The sequence below is a fragment of the Botrytis fragariae genome (assembly GCF_013461495.1).
Source record: "Botrytis fragariae strain BVB16 chromosome Unknown tig00000050, whole genome shotgun sequence".
Classification (NCBI taxonomy): Eukaryota; Fungi; Ascomycota; class Leotiomycetes; order Helotiales; family Sclerotiniaceae; genus Botrytis; species Botrytis fragariae.
The window spans coordinates 1455237-1471408 of NW_023500992.1; the positions used below are offsets into that span (position 1 = coordinate 1455237).

Consider the following 16172-nt stretch of genomic DNA (forward strand, 5'->3'; position numbering starts at 1 on the left):
AGATTTACACTCTCCAAGTCCCAATCAACACAACCAAACACTACACTTGCTCCTTGATTTTAATTTACAATGACAATAACCATAAATCGTTTCAGTCGGGTGAAATAGTACATATAAATTATCTCGATTTTGGCATGTCGTTTAATCCCCGCATCGGAACATTATACGCGGGGCCCCGCATAAAATGACAAAATACGGGTACGCAGTGAGATGTCTTGTGCTCATTTGTTATTCCCGGGTTTTCCTAAATATCAGGCTTTAATAATTACCAAAGACATTCCGTTACGCAAGATCAATTAAGTAGAAGACATGATTCTGTTTCATTTCTCAATTCTCTGGAATTTATTGGCGGCAGATTTATCATTCTAATAAATCATCAATGTTTGAAGGTACTCAATACCATACTCCAAATTCGCTAACTTCTCGCGTATCGACCAATCAAAAAAAAGTACCCCTCGAGATGTCAACGGCCAAATAACTATGTACTTCCGCGATAACATGGTTTACTTTGACGGATTGCTCTTTTATCAGTTTGACCCTTCTTAATGTACCTGGCTCACCTTCTAGAAAGCATCTAATGTATTTCTCGAATCGAGATTTTGAGACTCAAATCATCAATGAGTATAGGGATTCGTGAGACTCACTTCAAGATGGAAAAAGTCACAATTAATCGAAATGTTTTGGGCCTGCGAGAAATCAAGTGTGTTGAGGTTTTTGACGGAATCTTTTCGTGTGGTTTTGGGGGGTATGTTTTTCTGTACTAGGCTAGATCATATAGTTAGATTTAATGATCGTGTAGTATTACAAGGGTATGAGAGTGATTGTATCATACAAACCGGGATAATCATAAGGTTTTAGAAGAAGCAGGGGAAGAGGGTAACAAGATCTTAAAATTTTATGTCTGCATTCCTACTTCCTTCTCTGCCTCAGACAAAAGGTCTCTAAAACAACTTATGCCACCCGCACCCCCAGTACAATTCTCCGAGGATTTGGGATCTCAACTTCATATATATACCACTATCAAGATATTACATATACTCCAGCAGCTGCCAGTATACGTGCGAGCCTATCCTTCTCACACACGCCTTTCATGTATCAAAACGAACCAACCACTTCCTCGAATGGACACGCAGATGGCAAAAGGGATTAGATAGATTCCGTCTTGAAATGCCCGTTACTCCGAACTTCGACATGATACATATCACCATACCAGAATCATAATATTGGCAGATATACCAGTAACATCGAGGCATTCGCAGACTATTAACCTCTCCGGAGACTTTTTCGAGACCTTTATACGAGACTACATTTTCGCGGAAGCAAAAGAGGAAGAGGATGAGAGTATCACGGGCTCTGTGTTATGGGATATAATCATTCTCGAGCTATCAAATCGAGGGGTATATACCGGTTACTCTCGGCGCTTCTGGACAAATACGTAAGAATCAATATCTTTCCCTGCCTTACACGGTGCCAAGTATGGTGTATCCTACACCGTCACACCGAAGCTGGAGATACATAAAAATGGGCAAAATCCTCTCTAGCAGAGGGTTCAAAATGGCAAGTGAACAGGTGAACAGGCGAACAAGTAATGCCTACTAATAACACAAGGAAATTCTGCAGAAATCCGAAATTCCCACCGAGTCCACGATCAATACGCACTCGCCAGTGTCCAATGCATGGACTCACGCTAACTACATCGCGCACACAAACTATCTATCAAAACTTCCCAACAGAATCCCCATTCGGAGGACCCGACAAGAAGAAGATCTCAGGGAAACTGATCAGCATACGAGAGAAATACTTTGGGAACAGAGCCGTGAATGAGATTGAGGTGGAAACTCCGCAGCGGATGAGTATGAGGGTTTTACGTATTCTGGAGTTGAACTTTCATAAACGGTTGAATGTGTGATAATAGAAGTGTGAAAGATACGTCGATATTGTGAATGTAGGTGTGCGGATGACATTCAGATCGCTGCTCGCTAGAAGGTCATGTACACTTCGAAAAAGTTAGGTAAAGGGTATTTTCGAATCGAAGAGGAATATTGAATTACATTGTTGAGATTTACACTGTGGTTTGAAAAGACCGGAATATAAATGAGCGGGGCAATATTGAATAGAAGGAGAAGAGAGAAAAGTGGTAGGGAGAGATGAGTCACGGGTGGAGGGGGAGTGATAGCTATGGCTGATACAAATTTGTAAATGTTTGTCTTCTACTATCACCGTGTCACTGCGCCATGACATAACAATTAGTCCATCCTACCTGGGCACATACACCTTTCTATCCCACGCATGATAATTTAAATTCCTTCGAGTATGTTCTCCAATATCTCAATGCAGAGGAAATATCAGTTTCACCCGGACCCTTGAGCAGTGCTCGCAATGGGTGGATTGGGTGATACAGCTTGGAATCATGAACCAAGGGTTGGGTCGAGCCGAGTGTTGTGAAAATGACAACTTGCGATTGCTAGGTTTTGGCTGGGTTATACAATTATTCTTATTGAAATAGATCATTTATAAGCCCCATCCATCTCCATCCACTATTTTGTTTCAATTGTTCAAAAACCTGGGGTTTGATGAACCATTCCTCAATCAATCATAATTCCATCGACAAATCTCAGATGACCCAATCACCTATTTCAAACCAGCGGGTTGAATAAGTTCTTGAAATTTGAAAAAGAAAGTGCGAAATCTACTTAGGCACGTACCCACTGCGAGCACTGCTGATGACACAGTCCATCATCTATAATCTATAAACTACACATATAACCATCATTCTACCTTTATGAATCTTCCGTCTCCTCTCCCCCTTTCGCTTCCCTTCAAACTCAAACCCCTCCCACATCCTATATCCTATATCCCATATCCCATATCCCATATCCCATCACCACCAAATTGAATCTCCACCACCAATCTCACACTCTCCTTCCTTTTTCTCTTCCTTCTCCTCTCCCCCATCCCATCCCATTCTCCATCCTCCAACTCCCTAATCACACTAATATCCCATCTAGATCCACGCAATCACCTCTCTATTCCCTCTCAACCTCACAAATTTCCTCTTCTGTCCTTCCAAATCCCACATAGATACTTACGTACATCACAACCCCACGCTTTACTGTGCTATACGATCAGCTAGATCAGCAAATCCTTCTCTCCTTGCACGGAGCAATTCTTTCCACAATAATCATCATACTATCATTTACTCAAGCTAACTCTATCACATGAGACCAAACTCATTCACTCACCCATGCACCACCACCAAAATCACCCAAGGAAACCCAGAAGAAGAAAATCTTAAAGAAAAAGCAAAGGACTAAATTTACAAGATTATTTGCTCCAAGGCATCTCATATGTATGTATGTACGAGGTATGCAATATGCTCATTTCATTCATTCATCTCAATCATTCATCCATTCATCCATTCCATGAAACATCCTCGAATTCGCGTCTCATATCTTTCTTCTCGCCCTATTCAGCACTTCAATGAAAAATATAACCCTAATATGTATGCCAATCCATTCATTCATCCATCCTTATCCCAAGGGGTATCTGGAAACGAAGCCATTCAAAAGCTAATCAAATCAAATTAATAAAACCAACGTGAATAATGAAGTCGAACCAGAACCAGAACCAGAACTTCCAAACCATGCCACCAATTGAATTCCTTTTATTTGTTCCAAATCATGTCCACGAACCAATGCACCCATTCCATTTAATCACCAGAATCCCCTCGAATCAAATTTCTTTCATCTTATTTATTGAACCTTCTCCATCATATCCACGTCATTTCTCCTAATGTATCTCTAGAAAAATAATACTCAGCAAATAACAAAAATTCGGAGTGTGCTATCATCGGAATAGTAATACTATTAAACAAGCGCCCACGGAATTTGAATTAGTGTGTCTTCTTTCTTGGCCTCTCCCTCTCTTGACCCTCCGCTATGTTGAAACGCTCCTTGTGAATAGCAAATTCTTTCATAGCTTGATCATGACTTGCCATCGCCGCAACCCAGTGACTCATAACTGCTCCGTCCTCCTTGAGACCACGTCTGTAGATGTCGAGACCCTGGGGATTTTCCCAACGATTTGATCCTAGCCCGTCGTTTTGATTCTTGCGTGCGAGGAGATGTAGCAACATGCGCTTGGCAAAAACATCCCAGTCACCCATATAAGCTGTAAATGACGATAAATATATACCTTGCGACAAAGATGTGCTCGATTCATGAGTATACTTCGGGGCAGTGGGTGGCTTTGGTAGGTTAAGGGAAGAAAGAAGATCTTGAATGTTCATGTCATGAAATTCGACTCCCAGGCCTTCTGCGTCAATTGGAGATTGTGATGGGGCTGCAGATCTCTTGAGTTGATCGGTGTTGATCTTTAGTCCAACATTAGCCCTTGGCGGTGAAGCCTGCGTTGACTGCGCTGCTGGTGGTGCAGCTTGTGGTGGAGGAGCTGGTGTAGCTGGGGGAGGAGAATCGACATCCATTGCATCTGGACTAGCCGGCGGCTTTGGGGGTTTGGGGTTTCTACCGGTAAAGAGCGGCTTGTCGTCTGCGCTGTCGTCTTCAATGACTACTGCAGCAGAACCAACAGTGGGCTTAGCGATAGGCACTCTTGGTCTCCGAGACCCAATTCGTGTAGGAACAGTAGGCTTAGTAGGCGATGGAATTGACGGAGGAGCGAATGTTTGAGGCTTAAATTTTTCTGCCCAGTCCTCTGGAGAGAACTTAGTACCACCAGGGGATTCGATTGGTGTATCCGAATTGACTCTCGATGCCGGGAAAGGTTTCGAATCCGCTGAGCGGCTTTTAACGGGAGATCGACCTCTTGGTGGCCGACTTGCTGACTGAGCACGGACATGGGAGGAAACCGGGATCTGAGTACTTTTACGTTCTGGTACAAAATAATCACCACCAGCTTCAAACTTTCCATGCCACTCTTCGGAGGAAAATGTAGTATTAATCTTTGGCCGAGTTGGAGAGAATGTTTCATCATCCAGTTTCATAGAGAAGCTATCATGAGAATTACTATTAGCATGAGCATTTAATTTATCCAACAGCAAAGAATTCAAACGCGAATCGCCAACTGAAAATGCAGATTGAGATTTAGTGACAAAACTTGGCCTCTTGGCAAAGTTACTCGTCTCAGCTGGCGTCGACTTGAACGAGTATGTGGCCTTATCATTGTGAACCTGGTGGTTAATACTCTCGATTGGCTTTACATGACCATTTTGACGAGAATTCTGAGCCCGTTCCTTGTTGGTTACCAGTCGGTCGACGAGATTGTGTTGAGCAGCCTCGAAAGAATTCAGTTTGTTCGCAGACCCATCGCTGTTGCGATGTAATCTGTCTTGATTTCCAGGTTGAGACCCTTCTGAAGGACGAGAAGAACCTCCACTAAGAGGTGATGCAGTGGGACGCACTCTTGGAGTAGTAAAAGAAGCAGGGTATTTTTCTTTGTATGCATCCTGCATGCTTTTAGAGTTGAAATGGGGTGGACGCAAAGGGGTTCCAGGGAATGATGCATGCTTGATATGATGGAGCGGCTCCCTGGAGTCAGAAGCAGTGTACTTAGAAGATGTATCATACATTGAAGGTTGTGGTTTAGGCTCTTCCTGGGCTGGAGTTTCATCTGTAACGAGGTTAGCAAACGAGGGTCATTATAGGCTGAGATCATTCATCTTTATATAAAGCCTCAAAATCACACTCACTTTGATTCGATGTTCCTGAGGGAGCCGCATCTGGCTGTTTTTGCTCTTGAGCGGGTGCAGGTTTCCTAGGCTTGGCAAATACCCGTGGTTTCTGGGGATTGATCTCTGGGCCATTACCGGAATCCGATGAATCAGGGGAGGATGCGAATGTATGTGTCGTCTTGGGGGGGCTACTCTTTGGAGTACCATTTGGACGTGGGGAGGGTAAATTTGAGTCAGATCCAGCACGTGGGACAGGCTTTCTACTTTTTGGTTCAGCAACATTCTCTCGAGTACTCTTCGACCTTGCTATATTGGCTGCGTCAAATGGATCAAACTTCTCTCCTCCGGCACTGGCATATGGTGTACTGATACGAGGCTCATATGGTGACTCTTCTTCAGTCCTGAATTGTCGCAAGGGATCATTCGTCTTCGCCGACGGACGGGTATTATGATTTACCGGTGGAGCATCAGGTGGAGTATCCTCCTTCTCACGTTCCCGCTCGAATGATGGAGACTCTCTTGGTGGTGGAGGTGGCGGCATGTTTCTATTGACACGGGAAGTAGAGTAATTGCCCTTTCCTGCAGACGGCTCATCCGCTCCCGGATTACTAGGCATGAACCCATTTCTTTTTGGTGTAGGAGGTGGAGGATTACTTGGTTTTCGTGGAGGGTCAGGCATGTAGTCGTCGAATCCTGGCTTGGCTCTTGGAGGTGCATTAAAGCCCCTGAAGCTGCTCTCTTCACGACTTGGCTGAGAAGTGTACTCCTTGGGTGTTGCTTTCGGCGTATTCCATGTCGGGCCTGAACCAGTTCTGTAACCGGATGACGGTGTCTTCTGGTGACCCTTCATGCTCTCCCATGCATTGAACGTACTTTTCCTCGCCTCGGGCCCTTCTTGTGCCGCCGCGCTGGCTGATTGTTTCGGTGTTGTGAAAGTCGAATATCTCGCCGCACCAGCAGATTGTGGGGGAGGATTTCTGTTGGGTCGATATGGCGGTGGTTTGGGCGGACGAGGAAATTCGGAGCCATAATTTGAGTAAGGATTTCCTTTCGTAGATCTGAAAGCTGAAGCTGATGTGTATCTAAACCTCGATCGAGCATCGTCGTATCTTTGTCGCTCTGACGGATCTGTGAGAACTTCGTGTGCGGATTGAATAGCTTGAAATTTGGCAGTAATGTCGCTTTCCTTTCCTAAATTTCTATCTGGATGGTACACGAGAGCTGTCAAGAGAAAAAGGTTAGCTTTGAGCGCGGGGAAGGCTGAGGTAGAGGGTTGTATACCAAGTTTCCTAAATTGTTTCTTGATCTCATTTATCGAAGCACTTGAATCAATCTCGAGATCAGCATAGTAATCCCGATCGAAATCTGCCTTCACCATATTTGAAGGGGCGGTTCAGACCAGATTCAGTTGCAAAGCTCAAAACGTATATGGAAAAGTTTCTGGTATTTTCTAAGTCGAACCGACGAACTGAATTATTGGACCTGGCGGCAGACAATGATTTATTGGTTACACTGAATATTCCATTCGGAAATTGGGGCTTAAAATTTGAGAAGACTCCTGGAGTTTTGGTTGTGATAGCGAAAGGAAGTAGAAAAGATCCTGTGTTGGCCCAGCTACCTGCTTATTTAAATTGACCGGGAGCTAATAAATATCGAGGTGGGCTGTATGTATAAATTCGTGCGCAACTTATCCTGCAATACTGTTCAGTAGATAGGGAAGTATATTTGGGTATCCAGGTGATGTTGAAGTTAAAATGAAAGGACGGGACGAGCGTATGTATCACTCCGTCCAAATTGGCAGCAAAACAGTAGTAAGAGGGACTTTCTATGGCTTGTGATACCTATTTTGAGGTAAAGGTAGTAAAAAGCACTAGGTGGGATTTGTTTACACGTAAAAGGTGGAGGGAGGCGGCTAAATAATCGCCGACGATCCACGGACCAAGACCCTGAAAACAGTGATTCCTTTTACCTGTCATTGATATCATATCATTTCTGGATTCAATTGAACTGAACAATCCACAAATATCCAAATTGTACACTTATTCATAATATAGGTATACATGTACACATACCTAGGCATTTCCAAGGTTATCAAGGCTGGTGCATGTATCCATCTACCTTGTTGAATTACCTAGTATATCATTTGAGCCTTATGTGGTCATAGGTAGAGATCAGATGATTACCAGGTACGTACTTTACATCGCCCTACCAAGTATCTCATTGATCAAGAGACAAGAGATACGGCAGCGGTATGGAAGTATATTCAACTCTATCGAACGAGCTTCTCTTCCCCTTAGCATTCAAAACTCGATTGATTTCCTACATTCAAGCCGTATCATATCAGATCAAAGATTCCAGTGCGCGCGCTATCTAGGAAATATACTGGTACACATCCATCCAATGAACACAATAAAATCCCACATCAATCTTGACGTTACAGAAACACCACAAAAATGACGTAGTCAGCATCTAGAACAAGATACACACATACGAGAAAGATGTCACCACCGGTGATCCATATGGGGAGCGTGAAAGCAGTGACCATTCTGGACTGCAGTAGCAGACAGATAGATGCAGATGCAGATGCAGATCTCGTGGGACCTAGGTCCAGTGGTAAAGAACTTAATGAAGATTCCTGGAAACAAAACAAATTTCCGAAACAAATGATACCACTGAGATCGTCTCTCCAGCTCTTCATCTCTCCGTTTATGTTCCTTGCTTCATTGACTGCTTCTTTCTGGTACAACCTAGATTTTCGTTCGCATGAATATCAATTTCATCCCTTCTTCTTATAACTACTTTTTGTCGATGATCGATGATCAAATATAGAAGGCGGTCAGTATATCAATCTGTTAGCTGAGATTCTTTGGTCGGTAGGTAGGAACGAGACATTATTTGATGACTTATTATGAGGCATGATAAATACAAAAATCCGAATAACCTCAATCTTATACCTATCTGTGCCTGAGGTCCTGCTACATATTTCCTTCAAGAAAGCTCATCAGGCGGGATAAAGTTCATATATTGCTGTCTTATTACGGTCATAAGTCATCATAAAAAGAAAGAACCTCAAATATATAAAGCATCATCATACATGTAAATCACCAGAGTAATATCTACATATAATTATATATTTTACTTGTTCATATTCCATTGTTTGTTTGTACTTTGGTACGAGTTACTCCAATCCTTTGCGAGAACGATTAATTTTCGCTTCATTTATTATTGTTCCCCCAAACTCCTGTTGAATCAAAATCATACTCCATCGCCAATCCATGATTAGCCTTGTCATGACTCTAACATAATTTAAGCAATAGATTTCTGTTATCCAGAATTCAAGTCATTCAGAAATCATAATATTTCCTGCATAATTCACCATACTCGAAACGTGAAATGATCCATGCCCTTCTACCAGGAAGATCTCGAGCAATAGCTGAGACTCTGGTTTCTCTTACTGAGATGCGCAGCTTAAAATGAGGGATCATAACTCCATCCACCTTGCCTTCGCACACGATCTCTCCCTTCCAAATCCTTGCGCACTTCCTCTTCCGTAAGGCGATCAGATCCGCTCCAATTGGCACTGGATGTTCTAGCCCTAAATTTGTGGAATCGATCCTTGCTTTTATCGAACACTTCTTCCATGTTCAAGGCTTGGGGTCGTCCGAAAATCTTAGATGGATCAATAGTTTCCTGGAGTGCCAATTGTTTGCGAATCTCCGGAGAATCTGTCCAGCCGAGCCCTTGGAACGCTTTCTTCTCTTTCTCATCATCTTCATCATCTTCATCTTCACTATCACTAGGTATTTCGGGGAGAACAATGTTCTCTCCATTCTCGTATCGTGGTGATGATTTTGCTGCAGACTTTGCCGCCTTTACTGAAGCATGACTTACATTACGTGCGGGTGTTTTGTATGACTGTCCATTTGAGCTTGATGCAAATGGAATGGCTCCCTTAGAGACCTGAGTCATATCCATGGGATTACCAATCTTATTCTGGTGTTGTGAAACAATAGTAGACCTTTGTAGATTAGCAGGCGGTGGGGCATGAGCATATCCGCTTGCAAATAACGACTTTGTGGGCATCTCCTATCTTTGGTTAGTATGACAAGTTAAGCTGATCATGAATATAGGCTTACCTTTGGACGAATACTGGATTGACGAATTGGGGGAGCAGTCATTTTGGGATGAGACTCCGTCAACTCATCTTCTTCATCAAGATACTCGTTAGTCCTTTGGCGTTTAGTGCGGGGGTCACCGTGAATTGAAGGAGCATTTCGCTGAACTGGTGGACGAGCAATCTCTTCATTGTTCTCTAGCAAAGGTCTTTTTGGCGGTGCTTTGGCAGTGTTCATACGGGTAGCTTTTGCTTGCCCGCCTAGGTCATTTCTTTGAAGTGGAACTGGTGGCAATGACTTCTCAAGCCATTGATCGGTATTTTGTTGAGGTCGAATAGCTGGCGGAGGAGCTCTCTTCTGCTTCGCCCTTTCGATGGCCCTTTTATTAGCCTCGCTAAGACTGATTTCCTTCTGCTGCTCCCGTTGACGCTCTTGGTCACGTTTGACAGTTAGCTCATTTTGTCGCCTTTGCTCTTCCTTTGTAGCGGCTCGCTGGCGTTCCATTTCCAACTTCGCATCCCTTCTTTGTTGAGCAGCAAGTTCATCCGCCTCCTTCTTTCGTGCAGCTGCTTCTAGGGCTTTGTTAGCTTGCGCCTTGAAGCTGTTATTCGAAGATTTGCTTTGTAGCGAACTAGAGCTAGCTTTATTTCGTAGGTGTCCGCCTTGTGAAGATTGTAAGGACTGTTCCAAGGTTGCTGCAAGTGTTGCATTAGATGGATGATATTGCTGACCGCGTGAGGAACCAGTGTCGACACGTATCACAGTCGCTGGTGCCTTGGCTTTGGGAGCCGTGTCTTTCACTGGTCTTAATGGCCGTTTGGCCTGTGGTCGCCCAATTTGAGACTTTGGTCTTGGAATAGAAGGCGGTGGCATCGATGCTGGTACATCGGTCATATCGGTATCCTTACCGGAAGACGTGTTAGCGGATGAAGCTGTAGTTGCTATGGCCTCTGCTTCCAATTGAGCTTTCGTTCTTCGTGGACTACCTCGAGCTACCTTTGGCACTTCAACTTGACTCGCCTTTGCCAATTTTTCTTGTTCTTTCCGGGAGATCACTTCCCTCTGCATGGCTGCGGCTCGCTCTTGCTCTTGATGATAAACACGTGCGTCCTCTTTGACCTTCATGCGTGCCTTCTCCAATTGATCATTCATCTTTTGCGCTTCTTTAGCTTCTTTGGCCTCTCTAGCTTCTCTAGCGGCCTCTTCTTTGCGTTTCTCTTCCTTTTCAGTAGAAGCTCTAGTTTTGCGGGTGGTGGCTTTGACAGGACTTTGAATACGTTTGGGGATTGAATCATTGAAATGCATATCCATTTTCGGATATGAGACTTCGGCGTCGCTGTTCTCATTCTGAAGTACATCTTCAAAGGAAGGCACACTGTTCTGGTAAATTCTTGTAGACGATGATAGAGTTTCAATTTTTGCTTCGGCACTTGCAGCTGCGCTACTTGCAAATAAAGTCTTTCCTGATTTCAAAATCGAAGAGAATTTGTCTTTCGCAACCTTCAACGGGCTTCCCCTAAGAGTCCTGGGTGGAGACTTTGGAGGAGTTGTAGAATCCTCATCGATTGCATTAATAGGAAGATTTGGGTTGGAGACCGACATCAATTTGTTAGGACTTTGTGACCCAACAGCTCTCTTAGGCGAGGAGATAAACGAAGTCGAGATAGATTTAGTTAGACCTCTCACATTGGTTTCACGGATTGGAGATATTTGCCTTCCTTCGTCTCCGTTGTCGGGAACGATAAATTCTGATCCACTAACAGTCTCTTTGCCACGCACGCTCTCCATCACATCTGCAGTGTGGTTCTTGGCAATGGTTGGGCGAGGGCTGAAAATCGACTTTCCATGCAACGCTGTTGTTGGAGGTCCAATCCAGCTATCCTCATCTTCGGGGAAGGCCCCTGGAGTCGCAAAGGGCTTATCTTTTGATGGCGGCGATGCTTCCTCTCGTCTATGCTGTGGCGTTGGAGGTTGAATCGCTTGTATCGACTGGCGTGAGGGTATTATGCCACCCACAAGAGATTTCGACGCAGGTCTGGTTGTAGGCTGAGACTGACCAAGCATACTGATCTGGTCCTGAAGACGTTGTGTCGACGTTTTATTGTGAATACGTGCCAGCAATGTTTCGGCTTCAGATTCTTCCCGTCCAGTCGACTCAAGCATTTCATCAACGTCCATTTCGTCTTCATTTTTGTTTGCGAGATCTTCTTTGACGTTGCCCAGACTCTTTCCGCCTGTAGGCCGACCATAATGACTGGTACGTGTCTGATCTAGATGGCTCGTTCGCGAAGTACGATGCCCGAGACTTTTCTTGGATAAATCTCGCGCAGGTAGAGAAGCAAAATTCAAACTGCTTTTGCGGAAAATAGGGCGTATCGGGCTGGATCCTTCGGAAGCAGATTGAGCATCAGGAATATCATCCATCTGCTCGTCCTCATCTTTGGGGTCATCTTGAGGGGCAAATGGTGAAGACTGTGGCTCTACCGAGGGCTCTTTGAAAGGAGATTCGACCCTTGAGGGAGATTTAGATGGAGATTTCTGTTGTGAACGTCTTTCCGGTGATGAATGGACTAGGCTCTGGTTATGAGGCTGTAACTCGAGATTTGGATACTCGACATCTCCCATGACCTGATCTCCGTTTGTTGGCTCCCTGTCTTGTGTTCTATCCTCAACTTGTTGAGCTTCTATTCCTGTTTCTGTCTGTGCTTCTACCTCAATGGTGGGCGCTATTGGCGAACCTTCTTGTGCAGATTGAAACGAAACCTCGACGGTTCGTTGCTCTTCAGACTCTAAATTTGCGACTGGACTCTCTTCGACATGGGCTATCTTCTCCTCAGGCCCGTCTTCTTCATTCTCTATGTTACCCACATTGCTTGCAATCTCTTCATTATCTTCATTCTCGATTGTATCTTCTCGGGGTATGAATTGTCGGGGTGGGCTTGTTGCGAATGATTCTGGTTCGGTAGGTTGAGTATTAGGTTGCGTCGCCTCCTCAAGCTGACTTCCGTAATAACCGGAATCGAGAGCGTTGATGAAAGATTTGCGCTGAACACTGCTCTGCGCAGTGCCAGAGCTAGATGGACGATGTGAGGGTTGCGGTTGAGTAGGTTCCTCTTGAGTTTCTGCCGGGGCGTCCTCTGCTACTCGAAATTTTGGGGGTGATCGCTCATGATGGGGTTGTCTGAATGGACTTGGGGCTCCTTGCGGTGTTGCCGAAAAGACATCGGATAATGGCTGCTTGGTATTAGTATAAATCGCTACATACATTTGATAGACATACTGCGCGCACTTCCAATTGATTCAGTTTCCTAGCTGTTCTAGGTGTCTTTCCACGTAACTTCCCCGGCGTTTTAAATATTTCGGCAACGTTCCTAAAGGACGCAAGGTCAGCTCGTGCCCAATGTCGCAGGTTTGTTTACATACACTTGATTCTTGTTGAATATTTCTGCCATATGTTCATTCAACCAGTCAATCTCATTCCTGGCAGCAAATGTAAACTCCTCTGCCTCTGCTGCTGCAAGCTGCAGCGCGTTCGATCGTTCCTCTGCTACCCACCCTTTCGACCCTACTTGCAATCGTTTGTTTGGTCGCATTGCTGCCATCTTTTCTGCTGTTCAAAACAGCGCGTCGTGTTATGAAGTACCGAATAATTTGACGTGATTAATTACTCGGAAGATGACAAGATCATTTCTTTGTAAGCTATTAGCATTAATTGAAGGTTGGGCGATTTGCGTTGTGGTGGTCATGAGAGTATGAGCTGAAGTCTTAAAATTCGTAAACTTAGTGATGCTGTATGATTGTTTTGGTTACCCCCACGCGTCAACGGCTCATCCCTAAATTCTGAATCACATGACTGTTTCATGACACTACCTCATCCCAATAAATTCTATCTTTTTGAGTCTGTGATAAAATCATTGTATCAGGGTTTTTTATAGAAAAGTTCGTAGACAGTATAGAGTCTCTTTACTAAAATAGGTAAATCATATAATTATATGGTAGTCTCATATATTGATATGAGACTGATTGTATGATACGAATTGGAACAATCATAAGGTCTGTCTTTCATATATCTGCACTCCAGGCACAAGGGCTCTAAAATAACGTGGGCGCCAGCTCGTCCGCAATAATAATCCAGCCACAAATAAAATCATGAGAGTTAATAGTACTCAATAGAGTCTGACTCTTCAATTGTAATCCAATTGAAATGGAACAATTGGATTGTTGAAGGTTTTGCGAGCGGTCAATTCCGGCTTGTTTCGTGTAGCCGCGGGAAACAACAACAGGACTGACTACCACTTTTCTTCTATTCATGAAAAGAGTCAAACGGATTGAAACCTTAGCTTACATGTTGATGAAGGAAGACATTTCCAATTTTATTTACCAGCATAATGATTTGCACCAGAGTTTCCAACATTTCTAGGTTATTAGGCCTGAGACTGAATCAAAATGCGGTTGCCAGGAGAGCATTCACAGCTTCGACTTCCCTAAGAGCCAATACACTGATGGAAACAAGTGGGTTTTCAGAAACACAACTGGAGGTTCGAGAAGCCATTGCCAAAATTTGCTCAAAATATCCTGATGTAAGAAGATCATTCCGGTTCAAACTGCCGTAACTTCTCACTGAATATGTCAGGAATATTGGGCGAAGCGTGATGAAACTGGTGAATATCCTCACGATTTACATCGTGATCTAGCAAAGGGTGGATGGATCGGCATTGCCCTTCCGGAAGAACTTGGAGGATCGGGTCTTGGAATCTCAGAAGCCACGATGCTTTTGCAGACCATATCTGAGAGCGGTGGAGGCATGGCTGGTGCCCAAAGTATACATGCAAGTCCGTCTGACCCAAACATGCTGGAGTTCTATTCCACCGAGAATTTCCCACTATTTAGGTGACCAGTCGTGAACCTCAGCCTTCTCAGGTTCAACGATTTCAAATAATGTTGTGGTTTCAGTGATTCAAAACATTGCAATGCTAATCAATACGTACCAGACGTTTATGCTACCCAACCCGTCGCGAAATTTGCGACGGCCTCGCAACGTCAAAGAATGTTACCCAAGTTGATCGACGGTACCTGGCGAGCGTGTTTTGGAGTCACCGAGCCGAACACTGGTTTGGACACTCTCAAGCTCAGAACCCGAGCTACGCGTGAAGGCGATACTTACAAAATATCGGGTCAGAAAATATGGATTTCCTCAGCACAGGTCGCGACAAAGATGGTGCTGTTGGCTAGAACTACTCCATTGGGAGAAGTGACAAAGCCTTCTGAAGGGTTATCCCTTTTCTTCATCGATTTCGATCCTAAACAGCCCGGTCTCGAACTCAAGAAAATCAAAAAGATGGGCGGGCGTGCTATTGATGCAAACGAAGTTTTCTTCGACAATTACATTGTCGATAGTGATTCATTAATCGGCAAAGAAGGGCAAGGTTTCAAAATTGTACTCCATGGCATGAACGCTGAACGATGTCTCTTGGCAGGCGAAGCACTAGGTCTCGGGTATGCTGCCTTGTACCGAGCTTCCCAGTATGCAAAAGAAAGAATCGTTTTCGGCCGGCCTATAGGTATGAATCAAGGTATTCAGCATCCATTGGCCGACGCATACATGCACCTCGAAGCCGCAAAGTTGGCAACTTATCATGCTGCGAAATTGTATGATAGCTCGACAACGGATGAGACAATAACCCAGGCAGCTGTTGGTGTTGCGTGCAACAGTGCAAAGTATCTAGCAGCTGAAGCAGCCTTTACTGCCTGTGAAAGGAGCGTGTTAAGTTTGGGCGGTATGGGCTATGCCCAGGAATATCATGTTGAGAGATACTTGAGAGAGTGCTTTGTTCCAAGAATTGCACCAGTTTCAAGGGAAATGATCATGAATTATGTTGGAGAGAAGGTTCTTGGCCTGCCTAGAAGTTACTGAAGAATGTAGTTATGTAGCAATGTATGAGAGAGTACCAGAGTGATTGTATGATGTGAATTGGAATATTGATATAAACAGGAACAATTGTGTCAATTAAGGTACTCATATCAGTTGAGGTGTTGATATCCATTGGAACAAGCATATCGGTTGAGATAGACACATCAGTTCAGGTAATCTAATCAGTTGATATACGAGAGTATAGGAATAATTGTATGATATGGAAAGGGGAATTCACAACGAATTTCTCCTTTTTGTTTGTACTAGTATTTCTATGCTCAGGCACAGGGGTTCTAAAACGACGCTGGCGCCAGCTCGCACACAATCACGTTATTGAGATGAGGATAAGGACTATCCCATAGGAAGATAGAGTATGGCCAGATGCATGAGAGATCTTCAGATGTTCATGCTACACATATATATTCAAGATAAACCGTGCCGCGAATTCAACACATTC

The 16172-nt window shown here is 44.1% G+C and overlaps 3 protein-coding genes across 3 annotated transcripts; 1 reads left to right on the top strand and 2 right to left on the bottom strand.

The window, feature by feature from the left end:
- Nucleotides 1–3892: 3892 nt before the first annotated feature.
- On the bottom strand, nt 3893–7067 carry Bfra_004447 (uncharacterized protein; the record flags this gene model as incomplete). Its single annotated transcript, XM_037334852.1, has 2 exons — nt 3893–5628; nt 5708–7067. 2 exons carry the CDS (start codon nt 7065–7067, stop codon nt 3893–3895), a joined length of 3096 nt encoding a protein of 1031 aa, XP_037193386.1.
- A 2090-nt stretch (nt 7068–9157) lies between these two features.
- Nucleotides 9158–13406, bottom strand: Bfra_004448 (putative inner centromere protein; the record flags this gene model as incomplete). The annotated part of the gene is made up of 4 exons (XM_037334853.1): nt 9158–9775; nt 9826–13038; nt 13085–13175; nt 13228–13406. The coding sequence occupies 4 exons, from the start codon at nt 13404–13406 to the stop codon at nt 9158–9160; spliced, it is 4101 nt and encodes a 1366-aa protein (XP_037193387.1).
- Nucleotides 13407–14192: 786 nt separating this feature from the next.
- Bfra_004449 (putative acyl- dehydrogenase protein) lies at nt 14193–15718 on the top strand (the record flags this gene model as incomplete). Its single annotated transcript, XM_037334854.1, has 3 exons — nt 14193–14384; nt 14438–14624; nt 14796–15718. 3 exons carry the CDS (start codon nt 14193–14195, stop codon nt 15716–15718), a joined length of 1302 nt encoding a protein of 433 aa, XP_037193388.1.
- Nucleotides 15719–16172: the final 454 nt, after the last annotated feature.